This window comes from Sinohyriopsis cumingii, chromosome 4 (assembly GCF_028554795.1).
Source record: "Sinohyriopsis cumingii isolate HCF-2022 chromosome 4, ASM2855479v2, whole genome shotgun sequence".
Lineage (NCBI taxonomy): Eukaryota > Metazoa > Mollusca > Bivalvia > Unionida > Unionidae > Sinohyriopsis > Sinohyriopsis cumingii.
Window position 1 is genome coordinate 137,506,667 of NC_142964.1, and position 21,124 is coordinate 137,527,790.

General features: G+C 35.4%; 1 protein-coding gene across 1 annotated transcript; it reads left to right on the forward strand.

The window, feature by feature from the left end:
* Window positions 1-5,622: 5,622 nt before the first annotated feature.
* On the forward strand, window positions 5,623-19,321 carry LOC149802160 (fatty acid-binding protein, heart-like). The gene is made up of 4 exons (XM_089954397.1): window positions 5,623-5,765; window positions 7,015-7,193; window positions 18,013-18,114; window positions 18,430-19,321. Exons 1-4 carry the CDS (start codon window positions 5,696-5,698, stop codon window positions 18,478-18,480), a joined length of 402 nt encoding a protein of 133 aa, XP_089810523.1. The 5' UTR covers window positions 5,623-5,695; the 3' UTR covers window positions 18,481-19,321.
* Window positions 19,322-21,124: the final 1,803 nt, after the last annotated feature.

The window sequence follows — 21,124 nt, forward strand, 5'->3', positions numbered from 1 at the left end:
AATCCAGACGTATATTCCATTATCGGATTTAAGGTTTAAGTTATTATGCTTTTGCAAGACTATAACTCTTCCAATCATTTTAATAACTTAAGATGTTAAGGGAATACAGCTCTTCCTTAGGATTAATAATTCTTCCCAAAATCCCTTACAAACATTATTAAAAAACTCCTTGTGTTAGGTTAGATTCTAAGGGATGGATAATACATTTCACAAACAAAATATCCAAAAACATCACCTATCACATCCCAGTCCCCTTACACAACTATCCCAAAACGCCCTGTTTTAGCATAGAGTGTACGATGAGGAGATGAAATCTCAAACATATTCTCAAACATCTTATATACCAGCCATCACCTAATACTATACATTGCATCATCTATACCATCCATCACCACATACACTATCGCAACACGCACTGTGTTAGCTTAGAGTGTAAGAGAAGGTGATGAGAGCAAACAAAACACACTATGCACTAAACCACTATAACATCTAACATCCCAATACCGTTCAACACCCCTTATACACGATACCCCAATCACCTTGTACTTGCTTAGAATGTAAGAGAATAAGATAAAACCTCACACACATACTTTCACACACGAACTATACCATCATATTCTCATAAAATGATATAAATTGCACCACCTATGCCATCCAACGTCCCTTACACACACACGAACACACACACACACTATCCAAAACTCGTCTATGGTCAGTGACTGCGTGTGTGGCTATTTCTCCAAAGTTTAAAAAACACTGGATACAACAACAAGAACAAACAACAGGTATTTGAGGCAAAGTATCTTAAAGCGTGCTTTGTCCAACAAACTAGACATTAATCGTGTGTTGAAAACTTATGCCAAAAAATTCCATTACAGAAGCTTTGTTCAGCTGTAGAGCTGATTTTGAGTGTAGCGTCGTCAAACCCTGTGTGGTTTCCTTTTGACTGCTACCGATGGTCACGTTGGCACAAAGGACAATACCCATTTTCAATCAGTGAGTGACGATCTTGCTTACGAGCTCATGAGGGATCCTTCTGCAGACTGGTAGGGGTGGATCACGCGTGGTGGCTTGGAGACTCATCATTCATTCGATATGTATGTATGTATGTATGTATGTATGCATGCATATATATGTCTCTCTCTCTCTCTCTCTCTCTCTCTCTCTCTCTCTCTATATATATATATATATATATATATATATATATATATATATATATATATATATATATATATATATATATATATATATATATATCGTTTAGTATCATATCTATACTTTGATAAACTTTTGTGACAAAACGGTACCTTTCTTATAGTTGTTTAGAAATGCTATACATTGATACTTTGATGATAGATCAAACATGGTTTATATCTGTGTTTAAATCCTAAAACTTGATTATTAGTGGTGTTAAATCCATATATCATTCATATTTCTGTTATGATACCTCACGCGTCATTCTGTTAAAGCCATTGTTGAACTTTAAAACCACGAGTATGTTTCCTGATTAATTAATCGTTCCATAAGATTATAAATGATCATCGCATTCACGAAATTATATTCAATGTCTTCGATAACTCCAGTTTGTCTCACCCTTTCAAGCAAACATATTTGTTCACGGACATAGTTACTAGCATATATGTACACGGAGGTAGTAAGTAACATATTTGTACACGGACGTAGTAAGTAACATATTTGTACACGGACATAGTTATTAACATAGTTGTACGTGTACATACATGATGATACAATATTCACTAACAAAAGGACTAATCCGTCAGAACTGCTTTTAGTCACCTGAGTGTTTCATTCAGATTTTAATTAGCTGATATAATAAAAAGACAAAAGCATAGTTTACAAATCTTTCCGATCCAAGGAAGCGGTAAAACTAAATTACCAAAGTGAATAGTCCGATGCCTGTTTTGTGTTTAACTTTGGTTTGGATGAATTTGTTCGTTGCATTGAAGCAAATACATTTATGCACTAATATAATAAGATGTGGGTGTATTTGGACCAAGCATTTTCGAAGACAAACTGCCATTTTATGACAACCAATTGAACTTCCTGAATTTAAAGAGGGTCTGGTATACGTTTACACTTGACAGGCTGATGTCAGTTTTCGTATTGAAAACGCTATGTGTCTTCCTTATTGGTAGCGGTAAATGTGTTTTCGATAATACACGGTACATTGGCCATGTCATAATCCGCCTAAATAAGACGAACAATACAGATTTTAATTCATTCACGGCGAAACGGCTTTGCTCATAGCAAACGAATTTAACATACAAACTATTGTGCTATATTTATCATCTGGTTAAGAACACTTAAAAATCATCTCCTTACCGGCATCATAATCATCTTCAATAAAAGTTTCAACGACATCTAAACTAATAACTCAAGCAACAAGCAAACAAGACTATTAATTTAAGAAAATGAAAACTGACAGCCTCCACTTAGCTTCGTTTGGTTGCTTTATCTGCATGATCGGTTCCATTTTAACAGTTCAAGATAACTGCATATGTTGTTACAAATCTTGGCATACATCCTTAAATCATCAGGAGATTTAATTAGCTCCTCTACATCATACATTGTGGACATTAAATCAGGGTACAAGGTATTTGAAGAGGTGAACAATATGCATACTACACATACAAAATACCTTTTTAATGAAAAGAAAGTAAACAAAATTAAACAAATAAGTTAAGGACGTCGGTAACCTAGAATTTGACGTGGTTTCAAAGTATTGCATGTACACAAGGGTATTGAATATTATGCGTGCTCGATATTGATACCTTACTAAAGTCAACTTTAGTGCTGTTGATTTCATTTAGTATGCAGACTTCATGGTGGGAATTACATAAAATCGAACAATCGTTATAGAGGACCGGGCAACAAGCATAAACTTATTTCCAATTTTCTCCTCATTAGTAAGAATAGTTATATTAATATTGTTTTCGCGCTATTAACGACGGTACGAGGTTACAAAAACTATTGTGCAAATGCAATATTAAAAGAAAATTGCACATACAGTATTACAATAAAATAAAGAAGTAGCTTAAAAGCATTTCTAGCAAAACATATCAATCTGTACGCGAAAGACAAACAGTGGTAAAATTTGTTTGCGTTCATGTCAAAACAAATATCATCCAAAGACAAAATTCATGAAGATTCCTTATGGAGCCTATCATTTTCATTAACATCATTTTTAAACGATTGATTTTTGGTCCGATTTAGATCTCACGTTTTCAGTCTTTTGATTAGAGTTACTGACGTACCAAATAACTAGATATCTACGATTGTTTTCTAAACGTGATAGTCTTTTAATTCTAGCGGCTTAAAAGCCCTTTTCGCTCCAAATTTGAATTAAGTTTAATTTACTGTCCACATATGCAAGACCATTTCATTCATTTGACGTACGGTGTTTTGTTTCTAGCATAGTTACCATAGGCAACATTGAATCTTGTAAATAATTGCAGAACACAATATTATGATGTTTCGAGTTTTTTTCTTCACTTTTCATTGGAAATCATAGAATGCTTTTTGTAATATTTCTATTAAGAAATCAGAATGTTGTACTTTGTTCTCGGGGAGTCGTACGTTTCTATTAAAACTATTAGACCACCTTCGGATCTCACTCTCAGATGTGCTGAAATAAAGGCATTCATCAATGCATATCACATGCAATCAAGTTCAGTTAACGAAATATGACAAATAGTTATAGACAAAGGAAATTTTCAGTGTTAGTAGCGCAAGGTATTAAAGTCCTCCGTTGACATTATTACTTGAATTTTCTGCTTGTGTGGCTGTGGGTTTCTCTTAGTAAAGAATGATGATTGTAGCTTTTAGGTAAGAGGTAAGAGTGTACGATCAGCGTCACCAACAGTGTTATGCTAAAAGCGATAACTTCGCTAGTCTCTATTGAATCTTAGCTGCGTTTTCCTCGCTGGATAGGCGGTCGCTATTTAAAATTTTAAACTATTTTAAACTTAATAAACCAAATTACGAATTCGATGTTTTTAATGAATAGTATAAATTGTGCTTATGGCAAGCTTCTCTACCTAAATTTGACCGCATTTTGTTCTCTCTTTTTTCCCCCTTTTTCATTTTAGTAAAGGTGTGCTTATGATACCTTATGCAGAGCAAGTTCCACTTAAATATACCATTTGGACTCAACACGATGAACAAGAAAAGATAGTTTTATATATCGTATATATCTCTTCTTAGTCAGATATATATCACTGTATAAGCTGCTGACCATCGGTAACAACGCATAGTCATTGTCAGAGAAAATTGTTTTCAGTGAGACCACAGTGTTGCAATCCAAATGTGAAACCAAGTAATATGGTACCTAGACTATAGAAGATAATTACCTTACCACAAATTCAAATGGACTAGATACTATCTCATGGACATATCAAAGCATTACAGGTGCATCAAATTCATACAGGTATATTGCTTGAGACTTTCAAAACCATGTCTTCTTTGAAACGCTTCAAACATTTTTCAGTTGCGTTAACTTTATACAGAAAATAGTCAGAAATAAATGTTTGCGCCTGGAATGGAATGTTGATCTGGTATAGTATATTTTGTATTATTCCATTCATTAATCTAATCCAACGGCAGCATAGAAAACGTTGACTTCAGGTTCAAGTAGCACGGTTTAATAAAACGTTTACTATTTCCTCAGTTGAATGCCACAGTGACACTTGTTCAATGTACAATACCGATATCACATTATCGAATCGTAACACTTAGAATGGATGACATTTAAAATGTAATTTCTGAGGTTTTCGTTAGACTTTAATCTATTGGAACCATATAAGTTGCGGATATACAGCACATTAAATAAAATACACATTTTTCAGAAAAGACCAAATCAATTATGGTAGAGGTTCAGATAATATTTCGACTTGTGTTAAATTTGTTGGTGCTTATTCTTTCTTCACCTAAAGCGGTAAAATATATTAAATCCGGTCCCTAGTTTGGCAACATCATTTCCTGTAATCAGCAGACACAGCAACATCATTTCCTGTGATCAGCAGTCACGGACTACAATATGCTAATAGATGGTGTTTTGTCAGGCAGAGAAATCGCAAAATATAACAGTTCACGCAGTTAATTTATAATAATCTCATTGTAATAACGTATTAAAATAGACAAAAATAAGCCATTTCGTTTCAGAACTAAAAAAGAGGTATGCATTTTGAATTAACCCAATTTATCATGTACTGACATATTTAATTTAAAACAATCCTAAATCTTTCGTTATTTATGCAGTTTCTACACTGAATTTCTCCATGTGACTTAAACCAAACTAGTATTCGCTAGTCAGATAATTTATAGGGTGGAATTACCATACAACGTTGTTGAGCTGTTCAAAGGTTTTGAATTGAATTTGCCCTAACAGCTGCTTGTTATTATGAATGCATTTGACAACTTTATCATTTCGCGACAGGCAGCTGACCAGTTTGAACTTGTACAAGTCTTGAACCTTGGGACCCTGTATTCAAAATTTATCAAACAATTGAATCGATATAACACCATGTGTCTTACTTTACAGACCTAGATATATCAACGATAAGATAGCATCACTTGTATAAATGTTGCCAGAGACAACTACTGCAGGTGTCGTGAGCGCTCACTTAACATTTAATTGTTTTATTTTGCAATAGAAGATCAGGCAGGAAAGAGAACCATGTCGCATTTACAGGGAAGATGGGCTGTTGCCAAGGAAGAGAATTTGGATGAATTGTTTGCAGCCACTAGTAAGTAATATCTTTTGCATCCACTTTTCTGGTCTCTATTTTATACAATTAAATAAAATGTTAATTTATAGAAACAATGCCCTCAAAATTACATTTCAAGTGAATAAAATCTCCTCTCATGTCAATGCATAACCACATCACGTGCAGTTAAAAATAACTCAATAATCTAGACTTAAATAATGTCTGTTAAATATATTTACCAGAACGGATATATTCACAAATATCTTAAAATTCCATCCCCTTCTGTGACACTATTGTTTTAGAGAGTGAAATTGTGAGAAAAACTATTCTCTGTTTGTTCAGTGAAATAAATACTAACATCATGATATCAAGAAGCATGTAATCTGTTCCGACTCGTTATACTGCAAACACATGCAAATAGACATGTTGAGAGAGAGAGAGAGAGAGAGATTGATTTAAATGCAATAAAATGTTGTGACCTTCATCATGATCTTATTGAGTTTATCCAGTAGAATACATATTTGAAAAAACAGCGGTTCACTGGAATACAAATTCTCTGAGTTTGTATATTGTGATATGTGTGGGGTGATCTCACTGTTCATATCCCACACCCACACACATACACACCGATGTCAATGAGTGAAATACATGTGGTAAATATACAAAAGCTATAAAATGCATACGAAGTTACAATTTGTTAGGTATCTTAACTATGTATGCTTTTACAATTTATATGCCTGGGGTTTCGTGATCTTGTAATATTACTGAAACATGCGTTTTTCTGACACGGGATACGGTGTTTGGCCGAAACAACGTTTTCTCTCTAATCCCGACTAGCATGGGTTGCGCTTGTAAATTAGGACTGTGATCCTATTGTATCGATATTGCTGGTATTGCCGAGAATTGTGAATATGTTTAACTAATTTTGCCTAAGATGGAGTTGCCATACCGAATGAAATGTGTGACTTTAACAGTGCTTGTTTTCATCAACTCTAACAACTAAGGTACCCATCTTTTTGAATATCACACTAGTACGTCAGATTCAAGTGCGAAACTATAGGCCTAAAACAGTCCTACCTTCTCGAATTCGATCAGACTAAAATTAGTTTCGAAGCTCAGACAGAACTATCCAAATGGAATTATGTTGGACAAGATACACATACTTTGTTTTCACGACCATGTCATCTCCAATCAACCAGATTTTTTAAACATTTTGTCAATGATCCGCCATTTATAATGTTATTTTACTGAATTCCGCTTGATCAACATAAAGCCTTTTTTCTTGCAGATGTTGACTCGGCAATAAGAGAAAAATCAAAGGAAGGATTAATAAAGCCAGAACAAGAGCTTGTTGTCAATGGTGACGAATATGCTCTGACGACACATGCTGGTCATATTTCCACTACAATTCGCTTCAAGTTGAACGTCGCATTTCCAGCCTCCTCTATGGATGGCAGGAAAAACATGGCAAGTAGAGCGATTGGTCCTTTCTATTATTCTTTTGCATTAGGTATTTTTTGAATTTACTTGGAAAGCGATATGCGACCCTCTGAAACAGTATATATTCAGTATATGAACAAAAGATTTCATCGACATGCTTTATATTCCCAAATGTTTACAACCTCATTAAAGTTGTATTATGTCAGTTGTAAAATTTTATTCAGTTTAACTCTTAACCCAGCGCAAGATGAGGGACCGGCAGAATCCATTCATTTATATCAAAATACAAAAGACCCTATAATCGTGGGCGCAAAAATTCTATTACCGACAATGCACTCAAGTCGATAATGAACCTTTACGGCGAAACGATTACCAATATTATTTGCTGGCGAGATTGGGTTCTGAAAACCAAAAAGTCTTGCAGTCGACCAGAAACGACGGTTTATTAATATATCCGTTAAATATTAGTTTCGTTGGTCGACTGTTTTGTTTCCCCGTGAATGTGTGTGCCAAGGTCGAAGTCGAGGCTAGTGGAATGTAAAGTAATTAGGAAGAATCTTAAAGTGTCACATGTACTTGAGATAGAAAGTGGTCTAAGAAAAGGTACTACAGTTATTTCCTATCATTCTTTTATCTTTCTTTCCTTGTACACGTAATTTTCTTTCTTGTGGTTTTTTTTTTTTGCTTTCTGTTTCCAAATCTCTTTCAAATAAACACACGTGTACACAAATATTGATTATATGGGAACTATACCTCAACATACCGTATTGTGACCCAGTGATGATGTGCTTTACGTATATGTATGGGCACGGGGTAGTTTCTTAGTAACCATACAAATCTGAGCATTTTGCATACCATATTCGCCTTTATTTCTACAGTCACAATGGACATAGTATAAACCATTAATCTGCAAGATATTTTACTGAAATAATGAAACTATGTTCATGCGATTATTAAGAAATGTATTTTCTATTAAATATATTGAGCAGAATTTAATATAAATAATGGTATTATCAGCTGAAAATACATAATATCACTATGTTTTATTGTAAATAAGTTTTTTGGGAAATTTGTGCTTTCATACAATATGGCTCAGGCGTTCAGGTCTGACTGGCAACAAAATGAAATGGCAACAAATGTAGCTGTAAATATCAAAGGGTAGTAATTATCTTAATGTTAATAAAAACTTGAAAAACAATTTTTAGATACCTATCTTTTACGTAACGGTTGCTCAGATATATAAATCATAACTTTCTACCTTTCTTAGCCCCTTCTTCTCTTGGGGTAAATATATACCTTATTTGTTCCCATTCCAAAAAGCTGAAGACTGCATGATTGATTGCAGTCATGTATGCTGAAATTGAATGCACTCCTGTAGTTTCATTAACTTGGTTGCATAATACAATCACATGCTGTTAAAAGTACACAAACTGTTATTGAATATCATCTGGTGTGCGAATAGCATTTACGTTGTACATAATTGTATCGTATTAATATTACATCCATTCACCGGATGTCATAAATTCGTCTGTGTTGATAGAAATGGACGACACACTGGCTTCAAAAATGATACTCTGGACGAAATAAGAATTTAATATTAAGGCGTCCATTTTGAAACATGAGACATTACAGCCTGACTTCAATGAAAATTTAACACTGCATTTGTTTACACTCTGGCCTCGAAAATTGTACTCCGCAGTGGGTAATAAAAGTTATAATGCCCGGGTGTCATTTATGTGCTGATGAAATCAGACAACCTGACCTCTAAAGGTAAATGAAATGTTAAAACTACACATTCTTTCCAATGCGCTGATGACTGAGCAGCACCAACTTGATTTACTAACCGAAATCACACTTTCTTAATAAACACACCTTTTGAGCAACCAACAGTCACACTTACCAGCCTACGAAAACGGTAGGGACATACAATATACATACCTAAATCATCACACAGTGGGTCGGATGCCGAAAGAGTGATGAAATTACACACGATCATATATATACAAGGATCGTATCATTTACACATACGCACTATTTCGACACTGAGATCCCATGTGTTTCACACACACACACACACACACACACACACACACACACACACACTGTTAGGACAATATGAGATCACATGTATTTGATTGTAAAATCAATAAAATAATGTAAAATATAGCAAGACCAGGCCTACTGAAATTATACACCACTTCCGTTTAAATATGAGACCCCAAGTGGCCGAGTGGTGCTGATCACTGCCATTGCACCTCTGTCCTCGTGGGTTCGAGTCAATGGTTGGCTTATGCAGGCACGTGAGAAAGGTTTCCAGTAGTTTAAGTGGTTCTTCCCTGGGATTTTCCGGATTCTTCCTACACCAGTTATACTGGCTGCCATGTTGAGACTATTCTGTGCTGATAAAAGGAGTTGCGGCCACAACACTACTAAAGATATTTTTTAATATTTATTAAATCTTTGTCACTGCTTATGTGGTAGCATCTCATTCCTGAAATTGGTCACGAAATACGCACTCGAAATTTATGTCATGGAACCATATCATAGTGAAACACAATATAATAATGCAATACGTTATCAATTAAGAATAATGTCATGACCTTGAAGGAGATGAAAATGGCCGATCTGTTTTCATGGTACATTTCTGCCGCTTTGACAAGGGTCGTCATAAAACGCTGACCAATTTGTTGACCCCTTAATTTCACAGATTTGCACACTGTCGTGATAGAATAGAAACGACTGGAACCATTGTTTTAACATTTATCAAAGGAGGTTGAAACTTTCTGACAACATTATTTAAACGGTTCCGTGATAGAACAGGTGCAATTGTAACAGACTGTTTAACAGCAACATCAAGCATAAACGCATCCCTTCCCCCAACAAAAAAAACCAAAAAACTTTTTACTTTTTTTTTTAAATGGCCAGGGTTGAGGGTTCTCTTTGTTGAAATGTGACTTGTGATTCTTTGTATACTTGAAAGCTTTCCCCAGACATATTTCATAATGCTTTATTCACCCTGCTGGGCGAGGGCATTCGTGCCGCTCGGACACATTTTCATCTTTTTATTTTAAATTTTGGATAGAGTTGATCACTATTCAATTCGAATCCTGCCAACATATCAGCCAGATGTCTCTGGTCGGAAGACTTTACTCCATTTACATCTGCGTGATATACCATTAAATTGTTGATTCGCGGTTTAGATGGACCTGATGTAGCTTCTCCCCACTCCTTACATCTCTGCCTTTATACCCTGCTTTCTACAAACGTTCGAGTCACACTAACACTGGAAATGCTGCAGAATATTATTGTTTGGATGTCGGTTTAAAATAATACTGCAAAGCCAGCAATTTTACCTGGAACTCATGATATTATGCAGGAAGGATAGATTTGTAAAATGATCAGATATTGTCGTAACTAAGGGCCCCGAGTGGCCGAGTGGTCTAAAGCGCTCACCGTTCCGGATCACTGCCATCTCTGCGTGGGTTCGAGTCCAAGGCTCGGCTAGCGTGGGTACGTGGGAAAGCCTGTCAGTAGCTTCTCATGGGTCGGTGCTTCTTCCCTGGGTTTTCCAGGGTTCTTCCTCCGCCAGTTATACTGGCCGCCATGTATAGCCTATCTTGTGCTGAAAAATGGCGTTAAACCCTAGAACAACAACAACAACAAAAATTGTCGTAACTATAACACGAGCATATACCTTTCGTGCAGCATAAATCGCATTTTGTGTACTAGATGATGATACATAAAAGCTGTTGAAAATGAGTTATGGTGAACTATTTCTATTAGTGATAAGACTAACATGATTACTGTTTTCCTGAACCATTTCTATTAGTGATTAGACTAACACGATGGACAGTTTTATTTTTAAAGATGCTCTGAGTAGCGTGTTTAACCCTAAAAAGACCCTGCGAGATTATTTGCAAAGCACCCATCTTTAGAACACTTTTAAGCCTCAAGTGTTAAAGTTTTAGACTAGTGTGTATTTTTGTAATATAACAATGGCGGGGACAAATAGATTACCTCGGCATACAATTATATAACTCACAATGTGCACCCAATCTTCAATTAGTAAATTTATCTTTTGTTGCCTGGAGTATTAATGAATTGCGTTTCTGTTTCGTTTTGATTTTTGGTTTGTTTGTTTTTTCTTTCGTTTGTTTGTTTGTGAGTGTGTTAGTAAAGGAATAAATCAAATAGATATAAATAATTATTCGCTGCTAAAAATATTGCCATTTAGTGGCAAAGGGCGGCTACAGTCTTGGCGCGATCTCAATGAGTTTGTTCTTGAAAGTTGCAATAAAAACCATTTGTGAATACTTGACTAATATCACCAATGGCAGAGGCATAGCTATGATATTTTGCGTCCGGGGACGAACTATAAAATTGGCGCCCCAGCCCCCTCCCCGTTTAATCACATTTTTGAATATTACCCTTGTTTACTTTTTATAATGTAACGTTGTAAGCCTCATTTTGGCGCCCCTGTACCTTGGCGCCCGGGGACATATGTACCCCCCTGCCCCCCCCCCAGCTACGCCTCTGACCAATGGGACAATGTCGATGTAATAATGGCGTGGGAAACGGGCTGCATAGCTTGCCTGTTATACTCAATACATCACATGATGTAGTTGTTGTGAGGTTTCCACATGTTATGGTTTGCACAAGCACATCAAGCCAAATTAAATATTATATATAAAAAGGACGAGGGTAGCAAGATGACCGTACCTAAATTACCGCGACAGACTCTCACAATCTGCAAGTGCCTGCTTCCTCTCTTGCATCGATATCTACATACTTGACACATCGCACTTGAGCTCTTTGCATACAAGATAGCTCTAGACCCAGACAGCGTTCTCATGGGATGTTAATGTGCTAGAAATAGAAACGATACATATAGAACATGCACAACATGCTGATTAGACTGGATATTTCTAGCACTGATACCCTTGTCCTTTCTTCGTACAACACATATCAAAGTAGAAATCCACAGCTAAAGGAGACCATTATTTATTATTTCTACTTACGGTTCCCCTTCCCTTGAATCAAACCTCTAGAACTTGAATGCCATACCAAATCGTTCTCAAGGCTTAATGTTTGTTTGTTTCTGCCTTTGTGTTTCCCTCTTCCAAAACAATAATGTCAAAGTTGAGCAATATATAATTTGCTTACACATAATGCAATTAGGAGAATAATGACGTAGTTTTCTAACACTACATTCAGATTATTGACCAATATTTGAATTACTTGAATTCAGAACATCTCCGGCCTTCACATCACTTTCAAAAGCATTTCAAGTTACGAAGGTCCAATCTCTTTCTCAAAACTTTACCGAGGCGATCATTACTCATAGGAAGTATAATAATTGTCACATTTTCTAGGCAAAGCAGCGACGAAATCGTTCTCATTTTATACATATCAGTCCATCGAATGACGACGGTTTCGTTAACCTCGTCTGCAGAAGGTAGATTAAAATTCTAAGACTGAAGTGCAATGTGCCAAGCACCCAAATCTTCTTCAACAGTTTGAAGTCAATATCATTATAGTGGCATAGTGTGACAGGATTTGTCCGTCGTAAAACAAATGGACGCATGTGCACACGCTCAAACAGGCTAGTCCACACAGTCTTGACAAATTCTTCGAAAACACTGGGACCATAACTATAATTTCCTAACGTTTGATCAAAATCACCTTCTTTACTCCAGTATTGAGATTTTCGAGATAGACTAAGCTCGCCTCTTGTAGTCTCAACATCTGCCCAAGTTACTACCAGTACTCTTTTCTTCCACCTAGCAATTCATAACTAACGACTATGTAAGAACTATTTTGTTTACATGTATATCGAATTTCTGTTAATTAAAGTTTTTTTTCTTCAGAATTGTTTCCAAGCGCTATATAGATTATTGTGTTTGCTATGCAATAAAGTCTCCGCATCAATATAAATACGCCGTCCCATTCTTCGAGAGTGAACATTTTAGTCTTATTGACTGACCTTGCTACTTCTTATGCTGATCATGAATAACACTCGAAATCTGAAATTTAAATGTTTTAAAGTAAATGTTTTTTTTTCATTTATGTATATTTTAAGCCATAAAACGTATGACCACACGAAAGACATTGGCATTTAAGGGCATGCACACAATGTGTAAATTATTTTCCACATTACATAGAATTGACTGATTATTCCAAAAGAAAATCTTTTTAAGATCTTGTTAGCGGTGATATATATAAAAGCAACACGATGTATTCCATAGATGTATGCCAGATCTTGTTGGCGGAAAACTGATATAGAAAAAAGTCCAAATGAAAAATTACTTCCAAGAACATGTTGTTCTAGATCAAGTTATGAAATGAAATAGTTACACACAAGAAGTCTCATGCCGAGCATATAAAACATTTGAGTGTGCATGGCTTTAAGTCCTTTGTTTTCCAATATATGCAATGACCTCAAGATAACAGTCATTGTCATCTGAAAGGTTCTTAAACGCGCAAATACTGCAGATAATGTGCATCAAATCACATAATAATAATGCATCACAAAATTCTAATAATTTCACGTTTTGCTTGTTTCAATTTTTTATCATTCAACAGTATTTTTTTTCCAAACTGAATATTAGTTCTTCACACAATGCAACACAAAATTCGACCAAAATACCCAATACAAAGTATGATTCCAATATACAATTACTAAATGCGTATATTTAAAACTGTCTTGATAGTTGTCTATGTTAGAAATTTAGGGAGAATTTATTTAAAGGAACTCTTCCATGCTATCATAAAGTCTCGTGAATGCTGTATATTATTAATGTCTGCTCCTAGATATTGGCAACTCACCGCTGTTGAGAGAAGTGTTCTCAACACCGACTCCACAAAGTCAACAAATAATTTTCAAAACCTAACAAAGCTATAAACGGGGATGTAAATAACAAAATTAGCACATAGCCTGGGTTTATTACAATTACTATATATTAATCACATTTGAGGGCTTCAGAAATATCCTGCCTGCTTATTAGCTTTCTTGCTTTTTAGTACTTACAGTGATTTTGTATACACAACCTTTAGTGGCTGTATGTGATTAGTTTTTTAGCTCGGGGAGATTAAAAATAGATTAATATTGTTACAATTTGTTTTTATGCAATTGCAAGTTCTTATAAAATAAAAAATGAGACTGAGCTACCAAACATTGTCCCAGCTGTGCAGATTAAAAAAAAATAATTTTTAAATAACGAATACATGTATTTGTTAATTAGTGCTCTCTCTCTCTCTCTCTCTCTCTCTCCTAATAATTCTACGAATCACAGGATGTGGAAACAGAACTAGAATCAGACTATCCCGTAACTTAGAGGATGGTTTTAGTATATGCGTGTTTTGGATTTGTAACGTATATATATATATTATATATATCTTTTGCAAATGGATGTAAGGCAGCATAGTCCTTGAGTCCTTGAGTTGTACCTTTAGTTACGACAGATCAGGGTGTTTGTTGTTTGGAGCTGGTCATGACTTATATTAGAGCATATATGGCAACCAGCTATTTAAAACTTCAAGGTCATAACATCATAACTGCTGGCGCGGCACTAGACAATGGTGTTTTACATTTTCCACATGTTAACTGACCAGTTGATGTTATACTAGCTATCTTATCAACGGTTTGGATAAGAGCCGATGGCGACAGGTGAGTGTCAATTCATGCTACGATAAAATTTATACCATGATACAATTTAATTTTAGTTAGAAACATCAGAATAAAACATAAACAAAAGATCTGAAAAATTCCTTAACAAACATTTTAATATCAAACTTGAAATACTGTTTAACTATTAAAATTGTTAACTAAAATGAAAGAGATAAAGACCGCATGTTGTTTCGTAAATGATTGCTTAGCGAACTAAAGTATGTCTACTATAGAGCCGAGACGGCCTAGTTCGAATTCGGTGATATCAGTGCCTCCATACATTTAATTAAACAACACTCTTTTTGAGATACAACCACACTGTAACTTTTGGACGATTCCATACTGCTTACGGCATCTAAGAGTCTGTCGTTTTCAAATAGAATCCCAATTAAATTCACATTGTAAATTCAACAGACCTGGAGAGTTGGAGTAATGTGTCAGAGAAATTATTACCACTTGAAATCATAATTCTTTTTACATGTCATCATATCCTACTATCTAACCCTTTCAGTCTTTTAACATTAATACGTTAGCAATTTACTCTTAAATGTATCTTTAAAAAAATCTCTTATTTTTTTTCATATAAACAATCCCAGATGCGTACGACGCTTTCAATTCCTTCCAGAGGGTGAAGCACATTTATATAACTGTAATCCTTAAATTTCTGCTGTTCATACATTACAGTCCTTCCCCCACCAACTGCATACCAATTCGCTTTTTAAAAACAGTTTTAAAGGCAACGACCTAGGATATCCACATCATTATAAAACAAAGAAGTATATAATACAAGAACACAGGAAGTTCAGACCTCGGTCGTAAGCTGTAACTAGTATCCTTGTTTTTATAAAGCAGGTACTAGGAATTACTTTCGTCATTAGTTAACGCTGTGTCGCGTTTTAAACCTACCTAGCTGATTCTGTACCAGAACTGGTATGCATTTGTGCGACTGCTGGTGTGGAACAGTCACTTTGTAATTTGAATGATAATTAACAGCAGGTCTAATCAGGCTAGATAAATCTATTTTTATGTTGTATGCTAATTTGCAATGATTTAAATGTGTTTATAAAGGATATATTTATATATGCAACTGCTTTAATTATAAACTAAATTGCAGTTCATTTTACCTTATTTATTCACAAGTTTATATGTAAATGCAGTGAAAATAGATGAGACGTTTATGTTCCTTCAACCAGACTTTTGAATAATCTGTACCAGAAGAAACATGAATCAAAGGCAATTATGACCTAGAAATTTGCAATAATTTGTTTGGCTAAAGTGCCTTTTCACATTCCTCTGTTTCTGTGTAAGCTCCTAGACAAGACGTTGAATCTGTAGAGAGACACAAGCTGTCAATATCTTTGCTAAAGACCACAGAAAGTCAGCCACGTTTTCTGTTATATCGACTGTAACTGCTTTTATTTTGATTTTTGTTCTCCATCTAATAATATTGCACAAATGAGGAAGCAGCCTTACAGTAGCTTAATAAAAATGACATAATACATGCTTACCTTATAAGCATGTCCAAGTCGATGCTAATCACATTATAAGTATGTCTTAGTCGATAGCAAATCATCGTAAGGGGTATATCCTAGTCGATGGCAGATCACCTTACGAGTATATCCAAGTCGATAGCCAGTACAAGTATGTCCAAGTCGATGGCAGATCACATTATGAGTTTATCCTAGTCCATAGGCAATAACCTTATAAGTATGTCCACGTCGATGGCAGATCACATTATGAGTTTATCCTAGTCGATACCTTGTACGTATGTCCATCCAATACCTTGTAAGTATGTCCACGTCGATGGCAGGCCACATTACGAGTTTATCCTAGTCAATATCCAATGCCTTGTAATTATATGCACGTCGATGGCAGGTCATATTACAAGTTTATCCTAGTCGATAACCAATATCTTGTAAGTATGACCACGTTGATGGCAGTTCACATTACGAGTTTATCCTAGTCGATATCCAATACCTTGTAAGTATGTCCATGTCGATGGCAGGTCACATTAATAGTTTATCCTAGTCGATACCCAATACCTTGTACGTATGTATGCCCACGTCGATGGCAGGTGACATTACAAGTTTATCCTAGTCGATACCCAATACCTTGTACGGGTCCCCGAGTGGCCGAGTGGTCTAAAGCGCTCTCCGTTACGGATCACTGCCATCTCACCTCTGTCTGCGTGGGTTCGAGTCTCGGATTCAGCCAATGTGGGTACGTGAGAAAGCTTGCCAGTAGCTTCTCGTGGGTCGGTGGTTCTTTCCGGGGATTTCCCGGGTTCTTCCTCCACCATGCATAGCCTATCGTGTGCTGAAAAATGGCGTTAAACCCTATAACAACATCAACAATACCTTGTACGTATGTATGCCCACGTCGATGGCAGGTCACATTATGAGTTTATCCTATAAGTATGACCACGTTGATGGTCTTTTCTGTATATCCTAGTCGGTGGCGAACCACTTCCTATGTCCTATCATAGTGGTTCCCAGCACCCAGGTTGCAACCTAAATCAGGGTCGAGAGGACGTTATGGAGGGTCGTCATGATTTTTATTGAGGGTTGCAAAACTTATCAAAATGTGGAAACGGGACATTGAGGTTCAGAACAAATATTTTTAGGGTCGCGGCAAAACATGGTTGGGAACCATCGTTCTAGTAGAAGACAGGTCACCTGATGAGCATATTCTAGTCGATGGTTGTATCTTATTAAAAATTTTCAACATCTTCATTTAATATAGAGGAGAAACCTTTTTCTAACACTTTAATTAATGTAAAGTAATAAAACATTCGAATGAGGAAAGATTATGTGGAATACTGTGTTAAACGGTATTATATGGAGGGCTACTTGTAAATAGTTACCTAATAAAGGTCAACAAGGCTATAAGGCTCATAAGCACAGAAAAGCCATCGGGATAATGGACGCACTATTACTTACAGGTTGAATCAGTTAAGACGTAAATGGCATTCAAATACCTTATATATATATATATATATATATATATATATATATATATATATATATATATATATATATATATATACATATCTTCTTCTATTTGGAAGATCTTAAACATTAATCAGTTTAGAGCATTTACTTTTGGGTGAATATTTGTTTCAATAAAGAACAGGTTTCAGTTTAATTGGAATGCTTTTACGAACCTACCTTTTCTTTACAGACGACATTTTCGCTAGAAGGAGACAAGCTAATAGAGAGGCAGAAGTACGATGATTTTGAGGCCGTCGTGAGCAGAGAGCTTCAAGGGACACAGCTTATAGCAGTAAATGTTCCCTAATTAGTAGCTATTACATAAGTGGTCATGATTTTTGTTCTCCTCAAAAACAATATTATTTCTATTACAAGGAGTTCGATTTCGTTATTTCGATATAACTGTATATAATTAGAATACGAAATTTGAAATCGGTTAAGATGGAAATATAATTTATAAATTTTGTCCAAAACGATTTAAATTAATGACTACGCGCGATATCGTTCAAAATGACTTGGAAAGTTAGTCACCAGATCGAAGTTTGCACACACACACACACACACACACATACTGAATGAACTAATGAACTAATATTTTATTTTCCAGACTATTGAATCGAATGGAGTTGTAGCTAAAGTTACCTACAACAAAGTCTAATTCAGGAGAGGCGATCAAGTATATATATTTATTAAACCAGGAGCACATATATACTTTCTAAATTAATATTATCATTGTTATTTGTCCTCGATGCAATTAACTGGATAAAACAAGGCAGGATTTAATAGCACTCACAAGGATATAAATACGCATCCAGTATTTCTTTTCTTCTGGACAAACTTCATCCTATTACAGTCCACTACTCACTATTCAGGTGTGAACGATCGACGTGTTCAGGAGCCCACTAATGTGTTTAGAATTGTTACGTTAATTTTGAATTTGGACCGGTACAAACATAAGATGACAGATTTAGGATTTCTACTGACAGGTTATGACCGGGATTATGTTTGATTCATGTACAGTAACTGAGGGCTAAATCGTATGCATTTTGCGTGTGATGCATTATATGCGCTCTTATTGGACCGATGAATATTTAAACCCTGTACGTGGATGCAAGGCCGTTACATCTTTGGGTTATCACAAGCTGGAGTCATACCATATGATCTAAACCCAAATGTGTAATTTATCTAGACTAAACACAAGCTGGAGTCATACCATATGATGTAAACCCAAATGTGTAATTTATCTAGACTAAACACAAGCTGGAGTCATACCATATGATATAAACCCAAATGTGTAATTTATCTAGACTAAACACAAGTTAAAACCGTCCTACCGCACGGGATTGAATGCGTCTCTGAAATCAAAGCCAATAGCTGTATGGTTAGTGAATGATGCGTTATTGCCACTGTTGTAAGAATTACTGTCAGGAATTTACACGAGAATATTTTTAAGAAAAATAGGTGGACTGAATAATATAGTGCTGTTGGCAAACCAAAACTGTTTCCTGGTTAATAGAAAATTTACACAAAGGTAATTAAAAGTATTATATGTTGTTTTTGTTGTTATTCCTTCAATACTCTAAATTCTATACCATTTGAGGCCGGCATAACTAGCATAATAAAAAAGCCAATGCTTTATCTGAGAGTGAAATAATATTTAGATGCTGCTCTGAGAAAAAGAGATGGCATCACATAAAGTGTTTGATACAGTAACGCAAACTAGTTTCCACAGTGCCGTTGAATATTGAAATATAAGTCAATTCTTATATTCTTTGAATTACCATGTATTTAGTTACCAGTACACTAATATGTATGAAAGTACGCATGCTGATCAGTTTGCCTACCAGTCAACCACTATTGAGGCAAGTCAGCATTCCTGCCCATAAAGCAGTTTAACTACCAGTCAAGCACTATCGAGGCAAGTCAGCATTCCTGCCCATAAAGCAGTTTAACTACCAGTCCACCACTATCGAGGCAAGTCAGCATTCCTGCCCATAAAGCAGTTTAACTACCAGTCCACCACTATTGAGGCAACTCAGCATTCCTGCCCATAAAGCAGTTTAACTACCAGTCCACCACTATTTGTGAAAATATGCATAATTTTCCATGAACCATTGTAACTACCAGTTCTTCACTATCAATTCTAGTCAATAGGCGTATCCATGAATCAATTTGCCAGTCAACAACATCTAGGCACGTCAGCATGCTTGCATCTGAATCAATTTAACCATCAACACCCCATTATGTATTCAAGTCAATTAGCTTATCCATGAATTAATATAATTACCAGTCAAGGACTGTCCATTATAATCTGCATACTTGTTCCTGAAAATATTTAAATACAGTCCACCACTATCCATTCAAGTAAATGTGCTTGTTCAGAAAGCAGTTAATTTATGAGTCAGTCATATCTATACAAGCCAGAATGCTATCCATGAATCAATACCAGTCCACCCTTATCCATTCAAATGACCAAGATTGTCCACGAAGCAATTTAACTACCAGTCAACCCACATATATCACAAGATTGCCAGTTAGGCTATTCCTTCCCAATACATTAATACCGTGAGCAAATGAATTTATCAATTAAAAAAAAAAAAAATTATCGTAGAAATACATTTGTTTACAATACAAAACAAAATATGCATACAATCATCATGTTTGCTTAGAGACAGCAAGTTACCATAAAACACACATATATACATGTATACAGACAGACAGACGGACATATAGACAGACAAACATAAAGATAAGTTGGTAAATAGACAAATACAAACAGATGCTGCATCGAGGTCATTGTTGAGAATGAACCGCTCAAAAGAAAAACGCAAATAAATAAATAATATATATATATATATATATATATATATATATATAACACGAAGATAGCAACGGGTCGAGAGTGGATATGCAAACTCTTGTTTTCCGTGTGCAACGCTTGGGTACATGGGTATCATGATCCAAAGTCTATAAAATAGCATTAGTTCTTCTACTTGTACATTGTTCAGAATTAAAACACTCTAAATCTTCTCGCAGCTATGTAAATGTGGAAGAAATAACAAAATCTAACATAGTTAGATATAGTATAAACAATTTTGTTTGGTAGACAAATTTTATGAACTCGTTTTTAGATAAGACAAGAACTAGTGCTTCTTTTAAAGATATTGGTAAAACCATGAATCTTTAGGATTGTATTAGATACAACGTGAACTGTGCCAATATCATTTACTTTGCATTCTTTACAAGCATTGCCCATGATTCTTACAAGTGATTGCAAAAAAACTTTGTCTCTTCTTATAGAG